We start from the raw sequence: 23,381 nt of genomic DNA, 5'->3' as shown, positions 1-23,381 counted from the left end.
TCAGGAAATGGATGAGAAGGGATGGAAGCCAAGTTAGAAAAGGCCTGGACACCCATGAAGGAGTAAAGACTGTGGAAAATTTCACCAAACCCAACGCTGAACATTTCACTTGAAAAGATTTTTGTTTGCTGAGCCTAGACAGTCTGCTGTGGTTTCCTGGGCTCGGTGGAGGAGTGCCTGGCCTGCAGAGAAGGCCCTAGCTTCCTCACTGAGTCCAGTTCCCAGTAGAGGAAACCTCAGAGTAGCTTCACCTCACTTGAGGATGGTTAATGGCGGCAGCAGGGGGCTCTCCCTGTTGCATTTCTCTAGGATTAGAGTGTCATAAACTGGGTCCCCAGAGGAGAACATTCGCAAGCTGAACATTTCAAACATTTCAAAGCTGATGTGTGTGAAATAGAATGAAATCGGCTACCTAACAGAGATTGATCAGGCTGAATGACTGACTGATTAGCTTTTCCTAATAAAGGGAGTCAATGATAAAACCCAGAAAAGAACCCCTGGTCTTCATTAGCTAGTCTGTTCTCTGTCTTCTATAAAGCACACCCGTGGTTTGACATAATCTTTAAGACAACCTTTATTTTCCAGGTATCATTATGATGGAATCTGTATAAAGAAAAGTTCTTTCTTTTATGCCCAGTATTGCTACCTTCTGGGTGAAAAAAGATATCACAGGTTAGTATCTATTGTTTGAGTGCTTGGATATCAGTCACAACCTAATTAATATTAGAACCATTCATATTTTTGTTGACTCTAGCTGGCTTTTCAGCTGTTCTGCCATTAATCCTTCTTACAATGGAAACATCCGTCACATCGACATGCCTTTGACACAGGCAGGAAATCAATCCCTGATGACATTATGGGGCAGGGAAATGCATTTCTGATTCATTTCCTTAGATACTTTTCACTTTAATCATTGTCTCAATTGTCAAAGCCGTTTTTCATTGAATGAATCTTCATTCTTCTCAATTTATCTGCCAGATTTGGCAGAAATGACCACTTCTTTCTTGAAACTTCCTTTAGCCCTCATGACCGTGGAGGGATGAGAAGCCGCCAATATGGATAAGACATGGGCCCTTCTCTCTGATAGTTTAACAGGGGAGTGAGCTACACATCGAACTTGATGCCAGGTGTAAAGTGATGAGTATCAAAAGTGTACAAAAGGTCCCATGAGAACTCAGACATATAGAGGACACGTCTTGGGCAGGGTACATGAAGGGTCAATGGGAACATGTGTTTGGAGCTAAGCTATGAAGGACAGCCTCCAAATTTGATAGGTGGAGAGGGTGAAATGAGGGAGGGAGACAGGAGAGCAGAGGGTGGCCCGGCTTAGGGAGGGATGCGAGTGAAGACAAAGGGAAGAGGAGGCAGAGGCACCTGCTGTGTGGGAGAGTGCAGAGCTGCACAGGATGAACCCAGATGATGAGATCAAAGGGCCTTGAACATGAGGCTGGGGGGCAGGGTATCTGTAAACCTTTGAGAATTCCTCTGAGAAATGGTGTGGTATTATCATGGGAACCTCCGCAAGGGAAGACACCATGGAACTTTGCTTATTCCTGTCCCCAGTGTTGTCTGGAAGCAAAGAGCAGGAAGCACATAAGGAAGGAGAGGGTGATGGCCCAAGATAGCTTTCAGGTCGCCCCAATTATTCAGACAAGCTTGAACCCCTAAGGAGGCAGATCTGAAAGACATCTTGACACAGGGTCTTTGGTTGTTTGAGTCAGTGTCAAAAAAAGGAAGCAGAGATGACTCAGCCCAGCCTGGTCCACCAAAACCTCAAACTCAACCTCAAGTGGAGTTGTTATGTCCTGCTTACAGTCAGCTCTTCCTCTTCAAACTCTTATTCATCCCTAAGTCACAAAGATGGAAAAATTACATCAACCGAAATAGAGAAGTTAAGGAAGAGAGAGATTTATTTCAGTGACGATTAGAACTTTCCTGTGTAAATGTGTTCTCTCATTTACTGATCCAGACTCTCCTGAAAGGCTGGGCTAGAACCTGCTTTTCTGCTTGCCTCAGAACAGCCACCCAACAGTCAACCAGCAGACAGTTTGGAGAGATTTGCACACATTCACAAAACAATTGACAAGGCTGGCACTCAGCAGGGGTGAGAGGTATTTAGCATCCTGAGGTCTCTGGGTTATGTCACATAGAGGGGGTAGAATTGGTTTTTATGGGGGAAAAATAGGCTGTATCCTCAAGCAAGGAAGAGGAGGGCTATCAAGGGACAAAGATAAGAACAAAGGTGACATTGGATTATTTATGAGATAAGCCCAGCAAACACTTTTTAAGTACTCTTTACTCAACTTACTCTACTCAACGCACTTTTGATAGTTGATAAAGTCTAAGGTCTTGGCCAATTAAAAGATTTTTTTAAAGCATTAAGATTTAAGGGTAACTCCCTTAGAAATTCCACATTTTAAAGGTATTATATGTACATATTAGAAGGCAAAAATGTCATAAGTGGTAAACTGTTGTTAATAATCTATGAACTATACTGATGAAAATGTCTTCCATTTTCTTATATGATGTCTTTTATATAAGAACTGTGTAACAAATTCCTTTGAAAAATTAGGTCTCAAAATAAAAACTTTATTTCTACAGTTTTCGGTTAATGAAAACTGTATAACTCATCCATTCATTCGTTTGTTCATTCAACCAGTATTTCAGTAACTATAGTAAGTTAGGCTCTGCTCTAGCTACTGGCGATGAAGCAATAAACGAGATAAACAAAGCCTCTCATCTTGTCAGTTTTGGTGAGGGGTAAAGACAATTTAAAAAAGCAACAATAGCAAGATTGATCTGAAGACAATAAAATGGAGTCATGAGAAGACCTCCCTGTGAAGATGCCTTTAGAGCAGAAATGTGAAAAAAGGAGCTAACCAAGTGAACATCTCGGGTACAAGCATTCTAGGTAAAGAGCAGGTGCAAAGGGCCTGAGGCAGACAGGGATGAGTTCAAAGAACAGTAAGAAAGTCTGAAGGTGGAGATTGGTGAATGAGCAGGAGAGGAGGAGGAGAAGAATCTGAAAACACTGTCAGGGACCTGGAGTCTTCAGAAAGAGGAGGGGTGTTATTCTGAGTATGATGGGGAGCCACTGGAGAGTCTCAAGCTGGAACATGAAGCAGTCTGATTTGCATGTTAAATAGAGATCCTCCTGGCAACTCTGCTGAGATGGGATTGTACAAAGAGATGGGAGAAGAGGCAGAGTGACCAGTTAGGAGGCTATGCAACAGCTCTGGCGGAGATGGCCCATTGAGATTTCTCACTGACATAAATGTAATTCTCTCAAAGAGGCAGCATGATACTATGTAAGACTAAGACTATACATGGATAAGAGCAGAGACTGGTAGTCTACAGACTACCTGGCTCTACGAGTAGTAAACTGTCTGACTTATTTCACTTAACATAATCCCTCGAGGTCCATGCAATGCAACAAATGACAAGGTTTCATTCTGTTATATAGCTGAGTAACATTCCGTTGTATATATGTATACCACAATGTCTTTATCCACTCATATCCTGGTGTACACTTTGGTTGTTTCCATAGCTTGGCTATTGTCAATTATTTTGCAATGAACATGAGGGTGCATATATCTTTTCGAGTTTGTTTTTTCATTTTCTTCAGATAAATACCAAGAAGTGAAATCGTGGGATCGTATGGTGGTTCTGTTTTTAATATTTGAGGAAACTCCATACTGTTTTCCACTGTGGCTGCACCAAGTTACATTCCCACCAATAGTGCATGAGGGTTCCCTTTTCTCCACACCCATGCCTATGTTTTTGGTGTCATATCCAAAAAAAAAAAATTATTGCCAAGACCAATGTCAAGAAGCTTACAGCCTATGTTTTCTTCTAGGACATTATGGTTTCAGGTTTTACATTCAAGTCTTAAAACGTTTTGAATTAATTTTAGTGTCTGGTACAAGATTGTGGTCTAGTTTTCCCAACGCCATTTATTAAAGAGATTGTCCTTTTCCCCATTGTATGTTCTCGGCTCGTTTGTCTTAAATCAATTGACCATGTATGTGTGGGTTTATTTCTATTGATTTCTGTATCTTTTGGGTGATTTTCTACTTTATCCTGGGCATTTGGGTTATGATGTTAGGAGGATACTTTCGATCCTATTTAAACCTATTTTAGCATGCAGTCACCTTGTCAGGTTTAGCATATGGATACTGGCCTACTTTTGTGGGCTATAGTCCAAAGACAGTTTAGTTTTCTGAGCCCTTGAATGCTATTCTGGGCTACTTCATTCTTCTGGTACTGCTGGGACTGCTGATCAGTTCCTTACGGAAGCCAGCTGTAGGGGCTGAACCCACTTCCCTGGGCCACCTTCTGCAGGGAGTGAGGAGAGCCAGTGGCTAGGCTTGGGTCCCCTTATGCTACTTGGTGTAGGGCAGGAAGACACAGGTTCTGATGGAATTGCCCCTGTGGGTAGAATGCCTGTCCTTCTGTGCTCCAAGTGTAGACTGGGAATTGAATTGGCCAAGAGCTTCAACACTGTCCATGCAGGTGGATCAACCCACCCATCAGTGTCCCAGGTGTGGAGTGGGAGGCAAGGAGCTGCCTATCAAGACTTTGAAGCTGCCACTGTAGGCAGATTGGGTTGCCAGCCCATGGCCCAGTTGTGGAGCGAGGGTTGCAGCCCCCTCTAGGTCTCTGGTGGGCTTCCCTTTCCTGGTCCTTTGTCCAAAGAGGACAGACTTTTCCTGGGATTTATGTCTATGCCTGTTGACAGTTCTGGGTTACAGGTCTCTTCAGTGCCTGGTCCAGACAGATGTGGGAGGCTCAATCTTTAACAAGATCAGGCAAGAGGTCACAATAGGGAGTTGGCCAAAAATAAACAGACAGGAAAAACACTCTCTTTCTTTGATGGTATGAGATACCCTTTTTCCACCAGAGATAAAGGAGTGTGAGCTAACCTGTTTAAGGAAGACCCAGCTATAGCAAGTAGTCTGGTCCAGGGAGCTTCATTGTCCCCTGCCCCAGCCAGAGGCAGTTGGGGAGCTTCGGTTGAGGGACCCCCTCCCCCACAGAGAGAAAAGTCTTCCAGCTACCTTGGGTAGCACCAGCAGGGAGCCCCGGTGGCACCAGATAAACCAGGCAGACTACAATAAGATTTCCTACGGAGACGTAAGGATACATAGTCAGATCATAAGGAGAAAAAAAAAATAGAACTAGAGGAATCCATGTGCATACTGGCCATGGTTCCCCCTCCCACACCCTCCTGAGGGACACACAGCCCATCTTCCCCCAGGAGCAAAAATGCAGCACACGAGTGTGTGTGATGTTTCTGTCCAGAGAAGCCCATTGGAGACGCCACTTAAAAAGTTTTTACTGGGGGCTGGTCACATAAGCCCCTTCCCAACATGTGCCAACACTACAGATTCCCCAAAAGAAAGTAGGTTATTCAGCATAAACTACCATATTATTTTCACAAACAGTCTAGGCACAGCCAACCACTCTTATCAGTTAACTGTTGACTGGGAACACTCTGTGAACCAAGTTCCCAGGCGCCAGCCATGGGCCGGTCCTGCAGGCAGCCCTTTCTAGGCATAGCAGTCTCAGTACTGCCGTGTTATCTCTTTTCTGCACAATTGCATGACCCCGTGAACATATTAAGAAAACACTGAATTGCACTCTTTAAATAGGCGAATTGTATGGAATGGGAATTATCTTTCGGTGAAGTTGTTTTAAAAAATCCCAGCAAAGTTTTTATTCATAGGCATAGGCAAACTTATTCTAAAAGTTATGTGGAAAGGCAAGGCCCTAAAATAGCTCAAGCGACCTTAACAAAGAAGAACCAAGTGGGAGGAGACACTACCTGATCTGAAAGCTCACTATGTAGCTGAGGTAATCAAGAGAGTGTGGTTTTGGTGGAGGTACAGACACAGTCATTAATGAAACAGAGTAGAGAATCCAGAAATAAACCCACTCAAAGATGCTCAACTGAATTTTCACAAAGATTCAAAAATAATTCAATGGAAAGAGAATAGCTTTTTAACAAATAGTGCTGAAACAACTAGACATCCACATGCAAAAATAAGAACCTCACAATTAAACTTTACAACTTAATACAAAAATTAACTCTAAATAAATCACAGATTTCTATTTAAAACATACAATATTGAACTTAAAAAAAAAAAAAGTAGGAGAAAATCTTTGGGACCTAGGGCTAGGCAAAAAGTTCTGAGACTTGACACCAAAATCACAGTTCATAAAAGGCAAAAGGTGGACCTCATCAAAATTAAAACTCTTGTTTTGTGAAGGACCCTGTAAAGAGGATGGAAACACAGGCTACGTACTGGGAGAACGTGTTTGTAAGCCACATGTCTGACAAAGGACTGCTATCTAGAATGTATAAAGATCTCTCAAAACTAAACAGTAAAAAAAAAATTAGAAAATGGGCAAAAGACATAAACATACATCTCACTGAAGAGAATACACAGATGACAAATAAGCACATAAAAGGATATTCCGCATCATTAATAGTTATGGAAATGCAAATTAATACCACAGTGAGATATAACTGCACGCCTATAAGATTGACTAAAATAAAAAAAGTCACAACACTAAATGCTGGTGAAGATACTAAGAAATTGGATCACTCATACATTGCTGGTAAAAATGTGAAATGGTCCAATGACTCTGGAAAATCGTCTGATAGTTTCTTATAAAACTAAATATATAATAACCATCCAAACCAGCAATTGCACTCTTGGACATTTATCCCAGAGAAATGAACTTATGCCCACACAAAGACCTGTACACAAATGTTTGTAAAAGCTTTCTTTGTAATAGGCAAAAACTGGAGTCAGCCCTGATGTCCTTCATTGGGTGAATGGTTAAACAAGCTGTCATATATCAAACCACGGAGTACTATACAGCAGTGAAGAAGAGCAAACTATTGCTGCAACATTTTGGATGAATCTCCAGGCAATTACTCTGAGTGAAAAAAGTCTTATCTCAAAAGATTCCGTTCTGAATAATTCTATTTATATAACATTTTGAAATGACAAAAATTTTGAAGTGGAGGACAGATTAGTGATTGCCAGGGGTTTTGTGGAGTGGGAGCAAGAGACAGGTGTGATTGTACAGGGGAAACATGAGGGATCTTTGTGACAGGAAAAAAGTTCTATATCTTGTCTGTGGTGGTGAATATGCGAATCTCCATAGGGAATAAAATTGTATAGAACTAAATACACACACACAAATGAGTTTAAGTAAAACTTGGGAAATTTGAGTAAGATCAGTGAATTATATAAATGTCAGTCCTCAGGTTGTGATATTGTACTACAGTCTTGCAAAAAATGTTACTATTGTGGGAAATTGAGCGGAGTATAAAAGGGAACTCTCTGAATTATTTCTTGCGACAGTATGTAAATCTACAATTACCTCGATAAAAATCTCAATTACAAACTCAAGCCTCATTCTACAGTCCCAGAAGAACCCTGCTGACAGGTCCCAGGACACATCCCCACAGTCATCCCTGTCTGTTCTTAGCACTACATTTCCAGAGCCCTGTTTCCTCTGCTCACACCCAGTCCCTATTGTCATGCTTACAGTTCGGTTTTTCCTTCATTTCAAAGCACTGTCCTGCACTTTTGTCTGTGTGGAAGCTGAAATGGCAGCCCATTGTTCTTCCTCTGGAGACACATGCATTGTCCACATCACCCTGACTGAGCAGAGTTCCTTAGCGCCAGTCCCCCACACACACATACCTGGAAGTCGTCAACCCCAACTGCTGGCAGCTGTGTCTGTTCAGGGCCCATTCTCACAGTTGGGGAAGAGAACGATCTCTGAGAGTGTTGAAAAGCCAGAGGGGAAGTCCCGGGAAACCACAAATGAGTCTTTGCATGGTTCCCCAAAGTTGAATGCCCCAGGGAAGCAGGCATTTCTCTCTGTATGCAGCAATTGAGGCCTAATTTACCAAAATTTTCCTATTAATACTTGTTTAAGGGAAGAATAGAAATCTGAATTGTTGTTGTTGTTTGTTATTGTTAAAGAGTGTGCCTTGCTAGGAGTGGCTGGGAGTAGAATATCTGTTTGCCAAGAGCAGCTCTCTGAGTCAATGAGGCTGTGCAAGGGCATCTTGTCTTTTTTTTTCTGGACCTTTTAAGGAAAGAAATGGAAACACCACTGAGAGCATCAGCATAGAGAGGCCTGGCTGGGATCCAGGGTTGGTAGCAAAGTGTTGGCTTTGGGGGACTTTGAGGGGCTGTGTGTCCTCATAGACACCACCACCAGGCACTGCAAAGGAGTATATACTCAAACTAAAATAAATGTCGTTTCAAGCTAAATGCTATTTCCTCCATACTGCCCCTCCTAAGCCCATCCATAGAGAAACTCAGTGCCCAGGCCTCTAACACCATCTGTCACCCCCACCCCCCACATCCATGGTCCTGAGCTAAGGACCATGGTGCTGATGACACCCTTCAGCGGACACCTGAATAAGCAGCCACAGAGCAGATCAGGAGTCCTGCTGTCAACAGCCTTCTTTTTTACTGGGGTGGGGGGTGTGGTGACTCTCACTAAAAACTGCCAAGGCAGCATCTGCCCTAAACCAGGGAGAAATAAAGTCTTGGTTTTTAAAACAAATGAAAAGCTCGAGGTTTTTGTTTTTTGGGTTTTTTTTTTTGAAAAGGAAAAATGACTATATATGTGCAGTTTGTGCCATATGAAAAGGAGCCCGTCACAAAACGCAGAACGTTTGCCTCCCCGCGCCCCCGTCCAAGGCAACGCCGCTTCACGGGAGTCAGGCCTCCCCAGATTCCAGTCTTGTTTAGCTGGCAGCCACATCGGGACTCGGGCGCGGGTATAACTGCTGACCTCGAAACTTACTGAAGAATTGAGGCCAAAGTAGAAAGTGCTTTATTACCGTCTGGGGAGAAGGGGGAGCTGTGTGTGTGTGTGTGTGTGTGTGTGTGTGTGTGTGTGTGTGTGTGTGATCTAGAGAAACAGCTCTGCTTAATGCACTTTTCTTCTGTACCTCTTAGGCAAAATCCCTGCTTAACAAGTTTCAAGGAAAGCTTGTTTGTCATTTTCCAAATGATGAATCCCAATCTACCTAAAGTAAATTTTGAAATTAATTGTATAGTCTCATGTTTCTCTCAGGATATATGGAATATATGCCCTTATTCCATCCTCCAACACACACACACACATACACACACACATGCAGTTTTTCCAACTTAGCACATTAAAGGCCTTTAAAAAGTTTCTAAAATTGTGCCTTCAACATTCTGCCTTTGTTCTTCCATTCCTTTGTTCTTTTGCCAGCTCCTGAGCTCAGGGGGCTGCCTGGGTCTCAGCGAGAGCCTGCGAATCAAGGGCTGCAAGTCCACAGCTGGCTAGTCGTGTGGCCAACAGAAAGGCACAGGTCCATCTTTCAGACCGCAGAGTGCTAGAGGAGGGCGAGGGCACAGGGGCGGGGCGGGCTGGGGTCTGCCTGGCAGTTGTGGACACCGTAGACCCAGCGATGGCAAAGAGAACACCAGTGGTTCCTCGGAGGCTCTTTCGAGCCCCCAAGAAGGCCGTCTTCTCCTTCTGTCCGTGCAGCCATGGCACCGGGCTGGCACTGAAGCTTCCTGGGGCCAGGACCCCCTGAAAGGGCTCTGCCAAACCCCATGGGGCCTGACCCTCGTGTACTAATCAGGTGTCCAAGTTGCAACCTGCTTTTTGGCCCTGTCCACCCTATGGTTTACAAGGCTGGTTAGAACTCATTAAGGTCAAAAAGATATGTATTACCTGGTTGTTTCCTAGCAGCCCAAAATACATACATGTGGAGAATTACAACCTAGACTGCACCCTTGTTTAGGTAACACTCCTAAGCTCCCCACCACAGGAACGCTCCCATTTGTCCAAAGCAACCCCGCCCCTTGCCCCTCTCCAGCCTAGAGACAGCCACCACAACACAGCCTGAAAACACAACCTATTTTCTGTCTCCCAGAGCAACTCAGCTGCTGAGTTTTGCCTTGAGAAGATGAACCTGAAGGAGTTAGACTTTCAGCACTTCCCAAGGTGTTACCCCTAGGTCATCATTCTGTAATTTAAGTTGTTTATAAAATGGAATGGGCCAAGACACAGTTAAATAGTATAAAAGCCCCCACACTCACTGCAGAAAATGACAAATCCACAACACCCAGCAAATCAGATTTAAAAATCAGGTGGTTCTTTTCCATTTTAAGTTTCAAAACTGTCTTATTTGGTCCTTCTTGTGTACATTATTTTTTATTTGCACACCTATATATCCGATATGACAGATTAGAATAGGTGCTAGGGGTGAGGCCCTGAAATCAGAGCTGGGATTCCAGCTGTGTGAATTCTGTTTTTCTTTTCCTATGTGCCAAATGGGGATAATAATGATTTACTATCTACCCACCTAATAGATTGGTGTGAGAATTGAGGTAATACAATAAGAGCACTTAGCGATGAGTAAGTGCTCAGCATATTTTAGTGATGAGTATTATTAGTGTAATCAAAATGATATTAAACACAGATTTTTGCAATCCTAATGACACATGGGCCTATATGAATGCATATAATTACTATTTTAATTTTGGATATAAAAATATTGATTAAATTAAGGGTATCCTCCCCTAATCAAAACCAAAATAATTAATTCGTGTGCTTTGAGTAAGAATTGAAACTAGGCCTTAAATGGCTGGAGGACCAAGCACCTTTGTCCTGCACCCTGACACTTAATGAGCATGGTACATAAATTAGGCTTTATTACATTTTTATCCTCTTACCTTTGTAATTGCTTCAAGTTGTTTCACTGCTATTGGAGTGATTTGAGAGGGAAAATTACGATGCCAAAATGATGTAAATGAAAGTCTGGATTAATGACAAATGATGTCAAAACCTGAGAATGTGAATGCAAATTGCAGTTAGACGAAAAGAAAGTTAAATGCCAAAAAGCATATTAAGCTAACGCTACATTTGAAAGATTTTATGGAAAGAAAAAAGATGAGTTGTGTGCCACATAATCATGTCTCAGTCTCCTTTACTCTGGGCCCTTTTTTAGCCAAACTGATCGTAAAAACTAAAGTAAAATGTGTTTGTCATGCCGTGCCTGCACTGCACTGAGTGGACAATTTGCAGGACCGCACAAGAAACCTTTTTCCACACTCCCTTCGCGAGGCCCAGAATCTGCCAACTATCATATGAGACCTGCAGGGCTTTGAGGCCACATGTTCACAAAGTTATAGGCTCTGGGAGCTGCAAAAAGTCTTAGGAGTCACCAAATCCCATCCCCTCCCTTTATAGAGGTGGAAAATTGAGCCTCTCAAGGCTCAAGTGACATGCTTAATGCTACATAGCAAGTTAGTGGCAGAACTGGACAAGGAAGCTGTTCTGCTCTTAGTCTTCCTTCTTCCTCAGGTCTCTGTCTCTGCTTACTCTCCCTCCATCCCCCTGGCCCTTTCTGGAACCTGCTGACCTCCTTCTCTCTCCCCAGTAGTTGAATCCTAACAGGAGCTGAAGGGACAACAGCTCACAAGGAACCCGAGTGACCTCACTGGGCTGATTCGCCTCAGGTCGCTCCTGCGCTATGTGCCTTTTTTCTCTGTCATCATGATTTGGCACAGTTAAAGCACCTCAGGCCTCAGAAAACAGTGAAATGGAAGCCTTCTTTCACAGCAAGGCCAGTTCTGGATGTTTGGTGTGGTTTTATTAGAGCCATATTTTAGCAATGACGATGCATTTGATCATAACCTAATAAATGTCCCCAAGGGCTGAATCAGAACTGCACACAGGAAATGACACAGAGGCAGTGACCCCAGAACACGAGGCCATTGTGGCTGGCACACCAAGAGCTGAAAATGTCAGCTCCGATGCTGCCTTAGCCTCCTCCCCTTCACTGCCCCTCTTCTCGGGGGTGGACCCCAGCATGTGGAAGAGCACACTGTCGGTGGAGCGCCTTCTGCACAGTCTCAAGATTAAAGCACAGCCAGTCCCTGCAGTGTTCATTCAGCCTAGCCGGCCAGAGGTATACGAAGGACCAACTAAAGTTATGCACAGTTCCGACTACGAGGGCCATCAGCTCTTCTAATGCCACCACCCCACCTCCCACCCCTACCCAGGCATTGTTCAAGGGTCGCGCACGCGTGTGTGTGTGTGTGTGTGTGTGTGTGTGTGTGTGTGTGTTGAACATATCCCATTTCCTGAAACTTTCTGGCCATTGAACAGTCCCAAGTTCAATTCCTATTGTGATAGCAACTCTTCTTAAAAGATAAAAAGGGTGGCTTTTTAATGGGTTTGTATTCAGACCCTGAATCCCTCTGCTCTGTTCTGAAAATGTGTTACGTGGAAACATTGATTCAGCGGGTATCAGGCCTTCTGCCCAGCTTTCTGTGACTTAGGTTGGAGAACGGACTGGCACGAAACTTCCAGGGGGAGCTCCTGAGGCTTTGGAGAGGCTGGAGGGGGAGGTGGGACCTTCCTGTGTGGGGCGAAAGCCTTTTTCCTCCACCTCCCGCCTGGCTCCTGCCCACTCCCAGGCCATTTCTGCCTCAAGGACCTTGCTTCCAGAAGCAGAGTGTGTGTCTGCTGCCTTCCTCTTTTCTGTATGTGTTTATGTAGAGTTGGAACACTCGGGTATGAGGACATGTGTTGGAGTGGACAGAGCAGCCACAGTTCTCAGGAAAACTGTGGAGGGGATGCCACCACCTCTGCCATCTGTACAACGTTCATTGGCTGTGCAAAGTGGAGGTCCCAGTGCTCCCAGTGTCTCAAAAGCCCACAGTTAAAGGGAAGATGCACCACGCCACAAGAGTCTGTTCTCTGTGATATATACTTGTCTCCAGTATAAAATATGAATCCAAGAGGCATGTCAGAATGAAACTTACATCTTATTAATTCCCAGTTTTTTGTTCTGTGAAAGTGCTATAGCTATCAAGTCAGTATATTATCATTTCTTAATTGATCAATTTTAAAGACCTAAATCAGAAAGGATAAGACCTCATGTCCATGATGATATTTCTTTTTTCACAGGAGTTAGTTCTACACACGATGACATCATATCCTTGCCCTGAAGGAAATACACCTTTAAAAAATAAATATGTAGTTCTTTCCATTACAGAAAAGGAATTTTTTTTTTTAATGATAAGCAAGAGATGATCACTGGTTGTGTACAGACACTTGAAGGAGGTTTTTAAAATAAAAGTTATACCCCATGCAAATAATCTTACTGCAAAAGAAACTTGATTCTTGTGCTCAGAAACAGGTGTCTTACTAAAATGATTTCTCTATTTGTTCTGTCACAGTGGCGATGTCGTTGCCTTTGAAAAATCTACTAATTATGACAGCATTACCCAACAAGAAGGAACAGTGAGTGTTGAATAAAATAGATTTACTATAACAGACCTTGGAATATTCAGTAATTGCTTAATTAAGTGCAACATTTCCCTGTGTGTGATGTTCTTATCACGTGTAGCCCTAACCACTCACCCACTTGATCAGGATTGTTGAGTGTCCACCGCATGCCACACACTGCATTGGGACAGATGAGGTCTTCCAGGAGCACACTGCGTGGCTGCATGTCAGCTGTTTAATGTGTTCCTTTCTCTGTAATGAAAAAGGATATGTAGTTTGTGAGCCATAAATTTGTGTGAAAATGTCTCTATATTACAGTTGTAGCTCTTTGAATTAGGATACCAGAACTATTACAGGTATGACATCATGAGTTAAATTTTATTTTAACTGGCCAAGATGACATGACAGCACTTTGATGCTGTCTTGTTGACAAGTGTCATTGAATGGACAACCTTTTAAAAACCTGTTTTCTGACCAGCACACTTAAGGACTGAAGGGACTGTGAAAGAAAACGAAAAACACAAACAGAAAAATCATACTTCCTATACTTGACTGGAATACAGTTTCATAGTTTGGGAGCTAAGAGAGATATGGAACAACCAATGTACTGTTGAATGGGCAATGCAGGCTGTGGGGGGTTTGGGAGGGATAAAGATTATGGTGGGCATTTACAGAAAAGGTAGCCTGTGTTCATTTCCTATTGCTGCTGTAACAAATTAGTGCAAATTTAGTGGCTTAAAATAGCACAAACTTATTATCTTACAGTTCAATAGGTCACAAGTCCAACACAGGCTAAGATCATGGTCCTTCATGACGGGGCTGCGTTTCTTCAGGAGAGAGCTAGGCAGGAATCTGTTCCTTCCTTTTCCAGCTTCTGGAATCTTCCTTGTTCCTTAGCTTGTGGCTCCTTCCTCAGTCTTCAAAGCCAGCAAAGGCAGGCTGAATCCTTCTCAGGTTGCCATCTCTCTGGTTCTCTGCATCTGAGAAAGGTCCTTTGCTTAACATTGGTACCACCTGGACAATACAGGATAATCTCCCAATCTCAAGGTCTTTAATCTTAATCACATCTGCAAAGTCCCCTTTACCAGGTAGGGTTTCAAGGTTTAGGATGTGGACATCTTTGGGGGCTATAATCCTGCCTGCCCCACTGACCTCAAGCTGGTTCTGAAGGGATCACTAGGATCCCCTTTGAGAGACATTCATCTTGAGGGTGCAGCTTACTTTTGTACTTGGAGGTGTGCGGGCAGCAGGGAGCCAGATGTGAAGATGTCAGTAAACTTTGAGTGAGGACCAGATGGTCATCATCTCGACAATGCCAGGCTGAGGAATTTGAATTTCACCCAAGAGACTGGAGGAAACCATTGTGGCATCTTCAGAAGGGTAATGACAGGATACATTTGTTTCTGGGGGTGGTAACTCTGGGAACAGTGTCTTCAGGGATGCGAGAAAAACAAAAGGCATTGAGGAGAACTAAGAGAATAACTCAGGGGAAGCAGACGGTGCCTGGCCAAGTGGGCCATGACAGGAAAGGCCCCCCTCATTGTATCTCCAGGGTTTGATACATGGTATATGCTCAGTGAAGGTTGATGGAATGAATGGAAGATAATAATTTCAATGCTATTTCTTGGGTCTGTTGATAAATACCAAACTGCATTTAGTATACCTGGAAAATCTAAATTGAATTCCTCACTTTTTCTTTGTCATTTTGCTGAGTGACTTCTCCTGTAGAGATTCAAACTCAAGTAGTTCCATATATACTTTAGATTTCTGATGTTTTATATTGTGAAGAAAAGATGTCAATTCATGATTTTTTAAAGACTTTTTCCTGAAAGATCAGTTCTTTTCACAGGAACAATCTGAGAGCATTGACTTTAGAAACTCGTGAATTTGCTTTTTATTATTTTATTTTGTAACAGCTTGCTCTTACATTTCCTTTGCAATAATTTCTTAAATTATTACATTTTCAGATAATTTCTTCTAAACTGTGATGTATTTGCCATGTTGAAATGTAGAGATTTGGACAAAAACAGCCTGCCTAGAGCTGGAGTTCTCAGCTTAAGTATGCATAAGGCTCACTTGGGAAGCTGGTTACAATGAGAGATTTCTGGCCTTGTCTGACTTACTAAGGCCCTCAGGAGATGAACCCCAAGCGCAAACTTATTAGGGACTATGACATAGACGGTTTTAGGACCACACTTGAAAAATGCTGGCTTTGATTACTAACAGTCAGGAGATCATTCATGAATACTGGACTCACTTATGGTAGGATGTGGTAGGTAAAAGAGGCTAGTCCGGAGTTGGAATTGAAGATTATTCAATTATTCTCTAGTAGAAGCACTGATGAGAGGCCAGTGAACTCCATGAAAAAAAAAATAGCCCCATCTTTTTTGATGACCTGCCTAAGTATCACCCACACCCACACACTAGAAGTATTATCCATCAGACGACTCTGAATTAGGCCAGTGCCCTGATGTGGTAGGAACGAGGGTTAAATAGCTCCCAGTGGAAACAATGGAAACCAAATGAAAACATCCAATGGAAATACCTTTTGAGCTGTCACCGTTCAGTGCCACTACTTTATCTATTTGTTTAGACATCTTATCTCCCTACTTTGAAAATAATATTAACAAGGGGAGTTTTGACATGTTAAAACTTGTTATTGGGAGTTTTAACTTCACAGTACTTAGTGCATAATGTACCTTTTTACAGAGAAAGGGTCAATTGCTTTCCTCAGATCCTCAATGGGGTTCAGGACCACAAAGGAGTTAAGAAGTACAGATTCTAGGACATGGAGAAGACTATTGAACATAATTCCTAAACTCTCTCAATCCCTGTGTCCTCAATGATATTAGCGGATAATGAGGGCTCATCATAGAAGGAGGAAGCCGGTGGTTCCCATCTTGAGTATGTATAATGCTGTGTACTGAGCACTACCCTGCTCTCTAAGGGTGGGTGCCAGTGGTTGAGAAGCCTCTCTGCCCTCAGCTGGCTTGTAGATAGGAATATACTGCAAACCCACATAAAATATCTACTAAGCAAGATATAAGTGAGTAACTCAGTAAGATTCTAGTAAATAAGAACTGAGAAAGGTAAGGATGAAACACTGATGTCGGAACTGTACTTTCACATAGCGAGCTGTTAGGTTGGAGAGAGAGAATGGAGAAGAGAACCCTCATGCAGGTCGCGGTTCAACATGGAGGCCGTTGCAGCTCAACCCAACTCATAGAAATGATTTCATCCTACTCTACCGAAATGGGAATTATTTGAAAGAAGTCCAACAGAGGACTGGTCAAGATAGTGTAGAGCAGGAGTCCCCAATTCCCTGGCCGCACAGCAGTATTGGTCCATGGCCTGTTAGGAACTGGGCCGCACGGCAGAAGGTGAGCAGTGGGCAAGTGAGGGAAGCTTCATCTGTATTTGCAGCCACTCCCCAGAGCTAACATCACCACCTTAGCTCCACCTCAGATCATCAGACATTAGATTCTCATAGGAGCACCAGTCCCTGATACCTGAAAGGTTACGAACTGCTGGCATAGAGGGTAGAGGCTTTGTATATGTTCTCTTGCAACCATACCAAAATTGTGATGAAACCATGGAGCAAACAGCAAGCAGAGTCACCTGGGATCTGGATGAGCAGAAGCCCTATAACTAGGGAGAGAAATAAGAAATCACCCCGGAATGGAAGGAGGAGGCGGAGCACAAGGCTGCCAGACTGGCATGGCTGAGGGAGACCAAGGCTAGGCAGCTGCAGGTATTCCTCTTAAAGGGACTGCAACCGCAACTGGACTCTCACGGTGACAAATTCGCTTGCTTGAGTTCCAGCGCTGGGACAGCTGCTCGGGAGGTACATACAAGGTACATACGGGAGTACATTGAGTTGTGCGGCTTCAGAGTGAGGGCCAGAGGGGAGGCTTTCTCCTAGGTATAAGTGCTGGTGGTATCCATGATCCTTGGTTGAGCTCTCCCTGCTCCCAGCATGGGGATGCACGTGCCTCCATAGCTGAGACATCATCAAACTGGATAACAGAGGTCAGTCTGCCCAGAAGATTCCCTTAAACTCTGCCTCTCCCAACTTGTGGCCCACCCGAGCCACATCCAGTGGTGTGCTCGGCATGCCCTGTGCTCTCTGCCCAGCGTCTCTAAGCCCCACACTAGCAGCAGCCAGCCTCGGTTTTTGGCATGGCCTCTTGAGGCAACTATAAGCACGGTATCTGCAGATTGCTTGCTAACTCTCACCAGGTGGCCCCAGAGGGACACAGGCTGGGGCTAAACTTGGCCTGTAGCCGCACCCCTCTCAGCGCTGTGCCACTGGGCCCCACAGGACCTACTACACAAAGCCATGCCATTAAGACCAGGAGATTTAGGAGCTTTACCTAGTATGTAGAAACAGACACAGAAAGGCAAAACAAAATGGGGAGACAAAGAAGCATATTCCATGTTAGAAGAATAGAGCAGAACTCCAGAAATAGATCTAATCAAAGTGGAATAAAGCAATCTAACAGATGCAAAGTTCAAAACACTGATTATAAGGATGCTCAATGAACTTATGGAAAGAGTAGATGAACTCAGTGAAAACTTTAACAAAGAGATAAAAAAAAAAGAAAATGGAGATAGAAATAATAAAGGAGAACCAGTCAGAAATGAAGACTACAATATCTGAGATGAAGAGTATATTAGAGGGAATCTACAGAATGGATGAAGCAGAGTATTGAACCAGCGATATAGGAGATGGGGAGCAGAGGACCCCAAACAGAACAGCAACAAGAAAACAGAATCCAAAAACATGAGGGTAGTTTAAGGGGCCTCTAGGACAACATCGAGAGTAGCAACATTGGCATCATAGGGTTACCAGAAGGAGAAGAGAGAGAGCCGAAAGTTGAAAATCTATTTGAAGAAATAATGATGGAAAACTTCTCTTACCTGGTGAAAGAAATAGACGTATAACTTCAGGAAGCTCAAAGAGTCCCAAACAAGATGAACCCTAAGATGCCACACCAAGAGGCACCATAATTAAAATGCTAAAGTTTAAATACAAAGAGAGAATCTTAAAAGCATCAAGAGCAAAAGCAGTTATCTATAAGGGAGCTCCCATAAGACTGGCAGGACAGAAGGGCTTGGCACAAAATATTCAAAGTGATGAAAAGCCAGGATCTACAACCAAGATTACTTTATCCAGCAATATTATCATTTAGAGTTGAAAGACAGATAAAGAGCTTCCCAGAGAAGAAAAAGCTAAAGGAATTCATCGCCACCGAGCCAGTATTACAGGAAATGTTGGAGGGACTTCTTTCAGAAGAAGAAAAACTATGTATCAAAAATATGAATAAAGAATGGTAATAACTACATATCTATCAACAAATACTTCAAATGCAAAAGAATTAAGTGCTCCAGTCAAAACATAGGGTGGCTGATAAGAAAACAAGACCCTTACATATGCTGCCTACAAGAGACCCACTTGTGATCAAAAGACACACACAGACTAAAAGTAAAGGGATGGGAAAAGATATTGCATGGTAGACCTAGAGGGTATTATGCCAAATGGAGTAAGTCAGAGGAAAACAAATGTAATATGATTTCACATACATGTGGAATCAAAGAACAAAACAACAACAATAATAAAATGGAAACAAACTCATAGATACAGAGAATATTTTGAGGGTTCCCAGATGGGAGGAGGGCTGGAGGGAGGTAGTCAGTGAAAAAGGGCAAAAGAATTAAGAAGTACAAATGGGTAGTTACAAAATAGTCATGGAGATATTAAGTGTAGCATAAGGAATATAGTCAATTTTTTTGTTATAAATATGCATGGGGGCAGAGGAGTACTAGATTTAGTGTGGTCATCACTTTGTGAGTTATAAAGATCTCTAATCACTATGCCGAAACCCTGAAACTAATATACCATGATATGCCAATTATAATTGAAAAATTAAAAATATTATCAAAAGAAAAAAAAAGGCCAGGAAAATCCTGAAGAAATCATTTAAAATAAAATTGATATTCTTTACTCAGATAAGGGGAAATCACGCCTTCCCTTGCTCAGAGGAAATAGCGCCATGGATGACATAAGAAGGAATGTTGAATTTGTTTTATGCCACGCAACCTTTTTTCTCCTTCATGGAAACGTTTTACATTCTGTAAATGGTTCTTCTAAAGGAAAATTTGTGCCTGCCATTTTCCTTGTTAGTTAGGGCCTGAAATTGCTGATTCGACTAGCCATTTTTATAATACAGACATTATGAACCAGGGAGGATATAGTTTTATTTCAAGGAGGGACAATTATATGGACGAGGCATTGTAGAAAAATGTATTTGTGGCATTAAATTATTCATAGATAATATTTTTATTGTACATTACCGTACAGCACTTATAATCCGTGACCAAAAAAGTAATACATTTGGGTAATATATTAAGTTCAAATATATTAAGTTCTAATAGAATTATAGAGGGAAGTAAGTATCATTTGGAATGAAATAAGGAAGGAAAGTTGCTGGAATCAATTATGTGTCCATAGATGTGGATAAAAGATTGCATAGAACATTAACGTACATTAGCGATATGATTATTACGTGGTTTACGTGTGAAACAATGCATTTTGTTTTAAAGAAATAATCCATCGTGTCAATGGTTTCTAGAGTGAAAATCATTCACCAATAAAGACAGACCCAGCTGGATCAGCCGTGTCTGAATTCAGGAGATGTCCATTCTGGGAGCAGGAACTGGCCAGGAAGCACCCCTACGACATGGTAGGCTTGCACGCAGGGGAGAGACTAACCTCTCACGTCTTTGATGCCTTGGGCAGTCAGTGTCTTCTTATTTCACCTGTGACCATAGTTGTACCACATGGGGTAACAGTTGCTTTCTCCCAGACCCATAAGGACCAACATTTCCTCCCGGGCTTGGTGACAATCAGGAAACTCAGATCTTCCCCTGTCATCCTATGGAAAATCTTCACCTGGGACCAAGAGTGAGGGCTTTCTGCGACAGACATGGGAACAGAGATGTGGATTGTCTAGAAACAGGGACTGGGGAATGTGGAGGAGGGAAATGGGGTTGAGGGAGAAAGATGTCAAAGCTCGGTGGCCTTTACAGTAGGTAGTACAGACCTGGAGTTATGACACCAAAATCGAAGCCACATCAATTTTCGGTTACCGAGTTTCGCAGTACACCACATGAGGGAAACACACAGCTACTGTCGGGATTGCAATACAAGCAGCCTCTAGGACTTCAGAGAGGCCTTGAGGAGCCACTCCTTCTTGGAGTGGCCAGCAAATGGAAATAATTTTCCATCTTTTTCCTAGATGGCCTTTCTTGCTGACGAATACTGCAACTATTGTCAAGACATTTTACAGAACGTGAGGAACCAAGAACTTGAGAGGGTAGGTTTTTATCTATAAAATGCAGACCTTTATGACTCATTTCTAACCATTTTACTTGAAAAGACCCCTGCAGGGATGTCTAGTGTCTAATTCATTGCACCGAAGGGCTTACAATCCACGTTTTTTATATATAGTTAATGAGTTCTTAAAGGTGACGTTTCTATTCAGTTTAATCATTTGGAAATTTTCCAAGGTGCTAATATATCTAACTTCATGCTTTCAGTGTAATCCAGCTGCTTTTTTTAGTTCCTGATTCCAGCTGATTTTGAATAAAGTATTGGTAATATTACTCGCCCTGGAATTTCAAATAATGCTAAACAGCCATTTTGTTGAGACATGCTAACTGAAAAAGAAGCAAGACTTTGAAGCAGGGCGATTTGATGTGGCTACTGTAAGGACTGAGGGAGAAAGATGTCAAAGCTCGGTGGCCTTTTCTACCTCGGTAGAAAATTGAAATTCAGGAAAGCAAGTGCACATTTAAGTGAAAACTTTTCTGATGCTTTAGTCTTCTAAGTACTTCAACTTCAAGTGATGTATTCATTCAGCACGAGTATCTTTATTACCTACTCGGTGTAAAGCCTAACAGGGAAGGAGAGACCAAGATGTCTTCAGAGTGGCTCCCATCCCAGTGATGCAATGCTACAAATATCCATCCACATTGGGCTTCTATTATATTCCTTCTTTCCTTTAGTCACACATCAACATCAGCTTCATTCTTACCCTGTGACCAGCATCATTTCCAGAACTTGGAAGGCATTCTCCAAAAGGCTTGAGAAACTGATAACCTGGTACCAAAAGGAGCAATATAAGCCAATAAACATGATATGATATGGCAAGTTTTAAAATATCAGTACAATTACACTGTTCTAGGTACTTAGAGGAAGAGCGATGGAGACGGCTGGGGAGCTGCTCCCAAGAGGAAGCTATGTTGCTTCCGACTTTAATGGAAAAACAGAGACTTGACAGACTCAAAATGGGGTAGGAAAGAGACTCCAGACAGAGCCAATGATGCAGGCAAAGGCAGCAAGATGTTCACAGTCGCGTGACAAAAAGGTCACTGTAACTAGACTTTGTTATCTCTAACGGAGGAGCCAGAGGGGGAATGGAAAAATGGACTGGTGCTAGAAAGGACCTCATATGCCCTGTGAGGAATTCTGATTTATTAAGAAGTCATTGTGGGAGTGGTGACACGGATTGCTATATTGGAGCAGAGAGTATAGTAAGGAGGTTTTATCATAGTCAAGGTGAGAAGTGAGAAGTGATGAGGGTTGTCAGGTCTGAAGTTGTGACAATGACGTCAGAGAGAAAGGGGCAAATCAGAGAAATATTTCGGAAGCAGATGCACCAGGACACATGGTTCAGGTGGCTCTGGACATGGGTGTTGAGGGAGTTAGCAGAGGTGAGCTCACGGCCGTTGCCTCATTCACATCCACCGACCCCAAAAGGTCACACTCCAAAGTTATCACAGCTGGGAGGAAAAGCATTAATGTATCGTGCTCATCCCACTATTATATTTATTGATAAATAACTGTGAGTCTCTTTGGAGATGTCTCCTGTAGAATTCATGCCCCTGATAACAGGGTTTCAAATTAGGGGTTCATCATTAGGTGACTCACTTCCTTGACAGCCTGCATGAGGGGACAGCACCTTGCCTGAAGTCACTGGTGGGTCCTAGTGTCAGGGTGACGATGCCTTGGAATATATGAGCCTGCAGAAATCCCCAAAAGTCAAGAGTCTTTGTTATCTGGCAACTCAGGACTGGTCCCCTGGTTTAGTCACAGAATCTGAAAAGTCAACATTGGGGGAAATAAAGAAAAAGAAGAAAACTGCCATTTTGTTCCTTAACAAAAGTTGTCTACATCAGTCTTTAAAGAAGGTTCCTGGATAAAACAACACCAGGCCCCTTTAGCTGGCACAAGTTTTAGGTGTCAAGGAGGAAGCCTCTTTGATTACGTACCATTACCCCTCTTTCAGAGCTGAAAAATACTTAAGAACACTCATTCTAAACTCTGATACTGGCCCCTCTGGCCATCTTATACTATTATAATCAGCAGGGGCCCCCTTGTGGTTAAAACAGCTTTCCTCCGGAAAACTTCCTCATAAAAATGCATTATCCCACCCGAATGGAAACGCTGATAGGCTGAACTTTGCATTTGCTGGACTGAAATCCATTCCATTATCATTTGGGACTGATTAAGTCTTCGTATATGGGGGATGAGTCTCACCAGGCACACAGTAAGTTATGGGAGATGTGTTCCGTTCCTTACCTCAGGTGGAGGACTTGCTTACTTCCTTCTGGAAATCTCTGCAGCGGGAGACAGTGGTGCTTATGTCATTGCCTGATGTGTGCCAGCTCTTCAAATGCTACGATGTACAGATGTACAAGGTAGAAAGATGTTTGTTTGAGTCACTGCTTTGTACCTTCCCAGAAATTGACACCAAATGCTGAGGTTAGAAACACAGCCCTCCCTCTCGGCAGGTCCGTGGACTTCAGAGCCCCTGAGGGGCGGATGGTGGGGTTGATGATCCACACAAGGCTTTGAATCTCTCCCTAAAACTGTTTTTCTTTGTGAGTTCAGTAAGAGACTAAGTTGTCTCATGTAAAGAAAAAGCCAATACACACGGTGACCTCTGATTCCAGTGACTAGGGAACCCCAAACTGAGTCAAAGTTCTTTCTCTGGTAATTTCAA

General features: G+C 42.8%; 1 protein-coding gene across 1 annotated transcript in view; it reads left to right on the top strand.

Annotated features, from left to right (window-relative positions):
- RFX8 (regulatory factor X8) overlaps positions 1 to 23,381 on the top strand; it is a 51,677-nt gene that overhangs the window by 13,033 nt on the left and 15,263 nt on the right. The window contains exons 4-8 of the mRNA XM_016120746.2: positions 586 to 672; positions 13,266 to 13,329; positions 19,947 to 20,057; positions 20,613 to 20,690; positions 22,963 to 23,076. Coding sequence (XP_015976232.2) covers positions 586 to 672; positions 13,266 to 13,329; positions 19,947 to 20,057; positions 20,613 to 20,690; positions 22,963 to 23,076 — 454 coding nt within the window. The remainder of the gene's footprint in view (positions 1 to 585; positions 673 to 13,265; positions 13,330 to 19,946; positions 20,058 to 20,612; positions 20,691 to 22,962; positions 23,077 to 23,381) is intronic.

The sequence above is a fragment of the Rousettus aegyptiacus genome, unplaced genomic scaffold (assembly GCF_014176215.1).
Source record: "Rousettus aegyptiacus isolate mRouAeg1 unplaced genomic scaffold, mRouAeg1.p scaffold_m13_p_7, whole genome shotgun sequence".
NCBI lineage: Eukaryota > Metazoa > Chordata > Mammalia > Chiroptera > Pteropodidae > Rousettus > Rousettus aegyptiacus.
The sequence above is the reverse complement of the archived record's forward strand: the minus strand, read 5'-3'. Positions and strand labels throughout refer to the sequence as shown.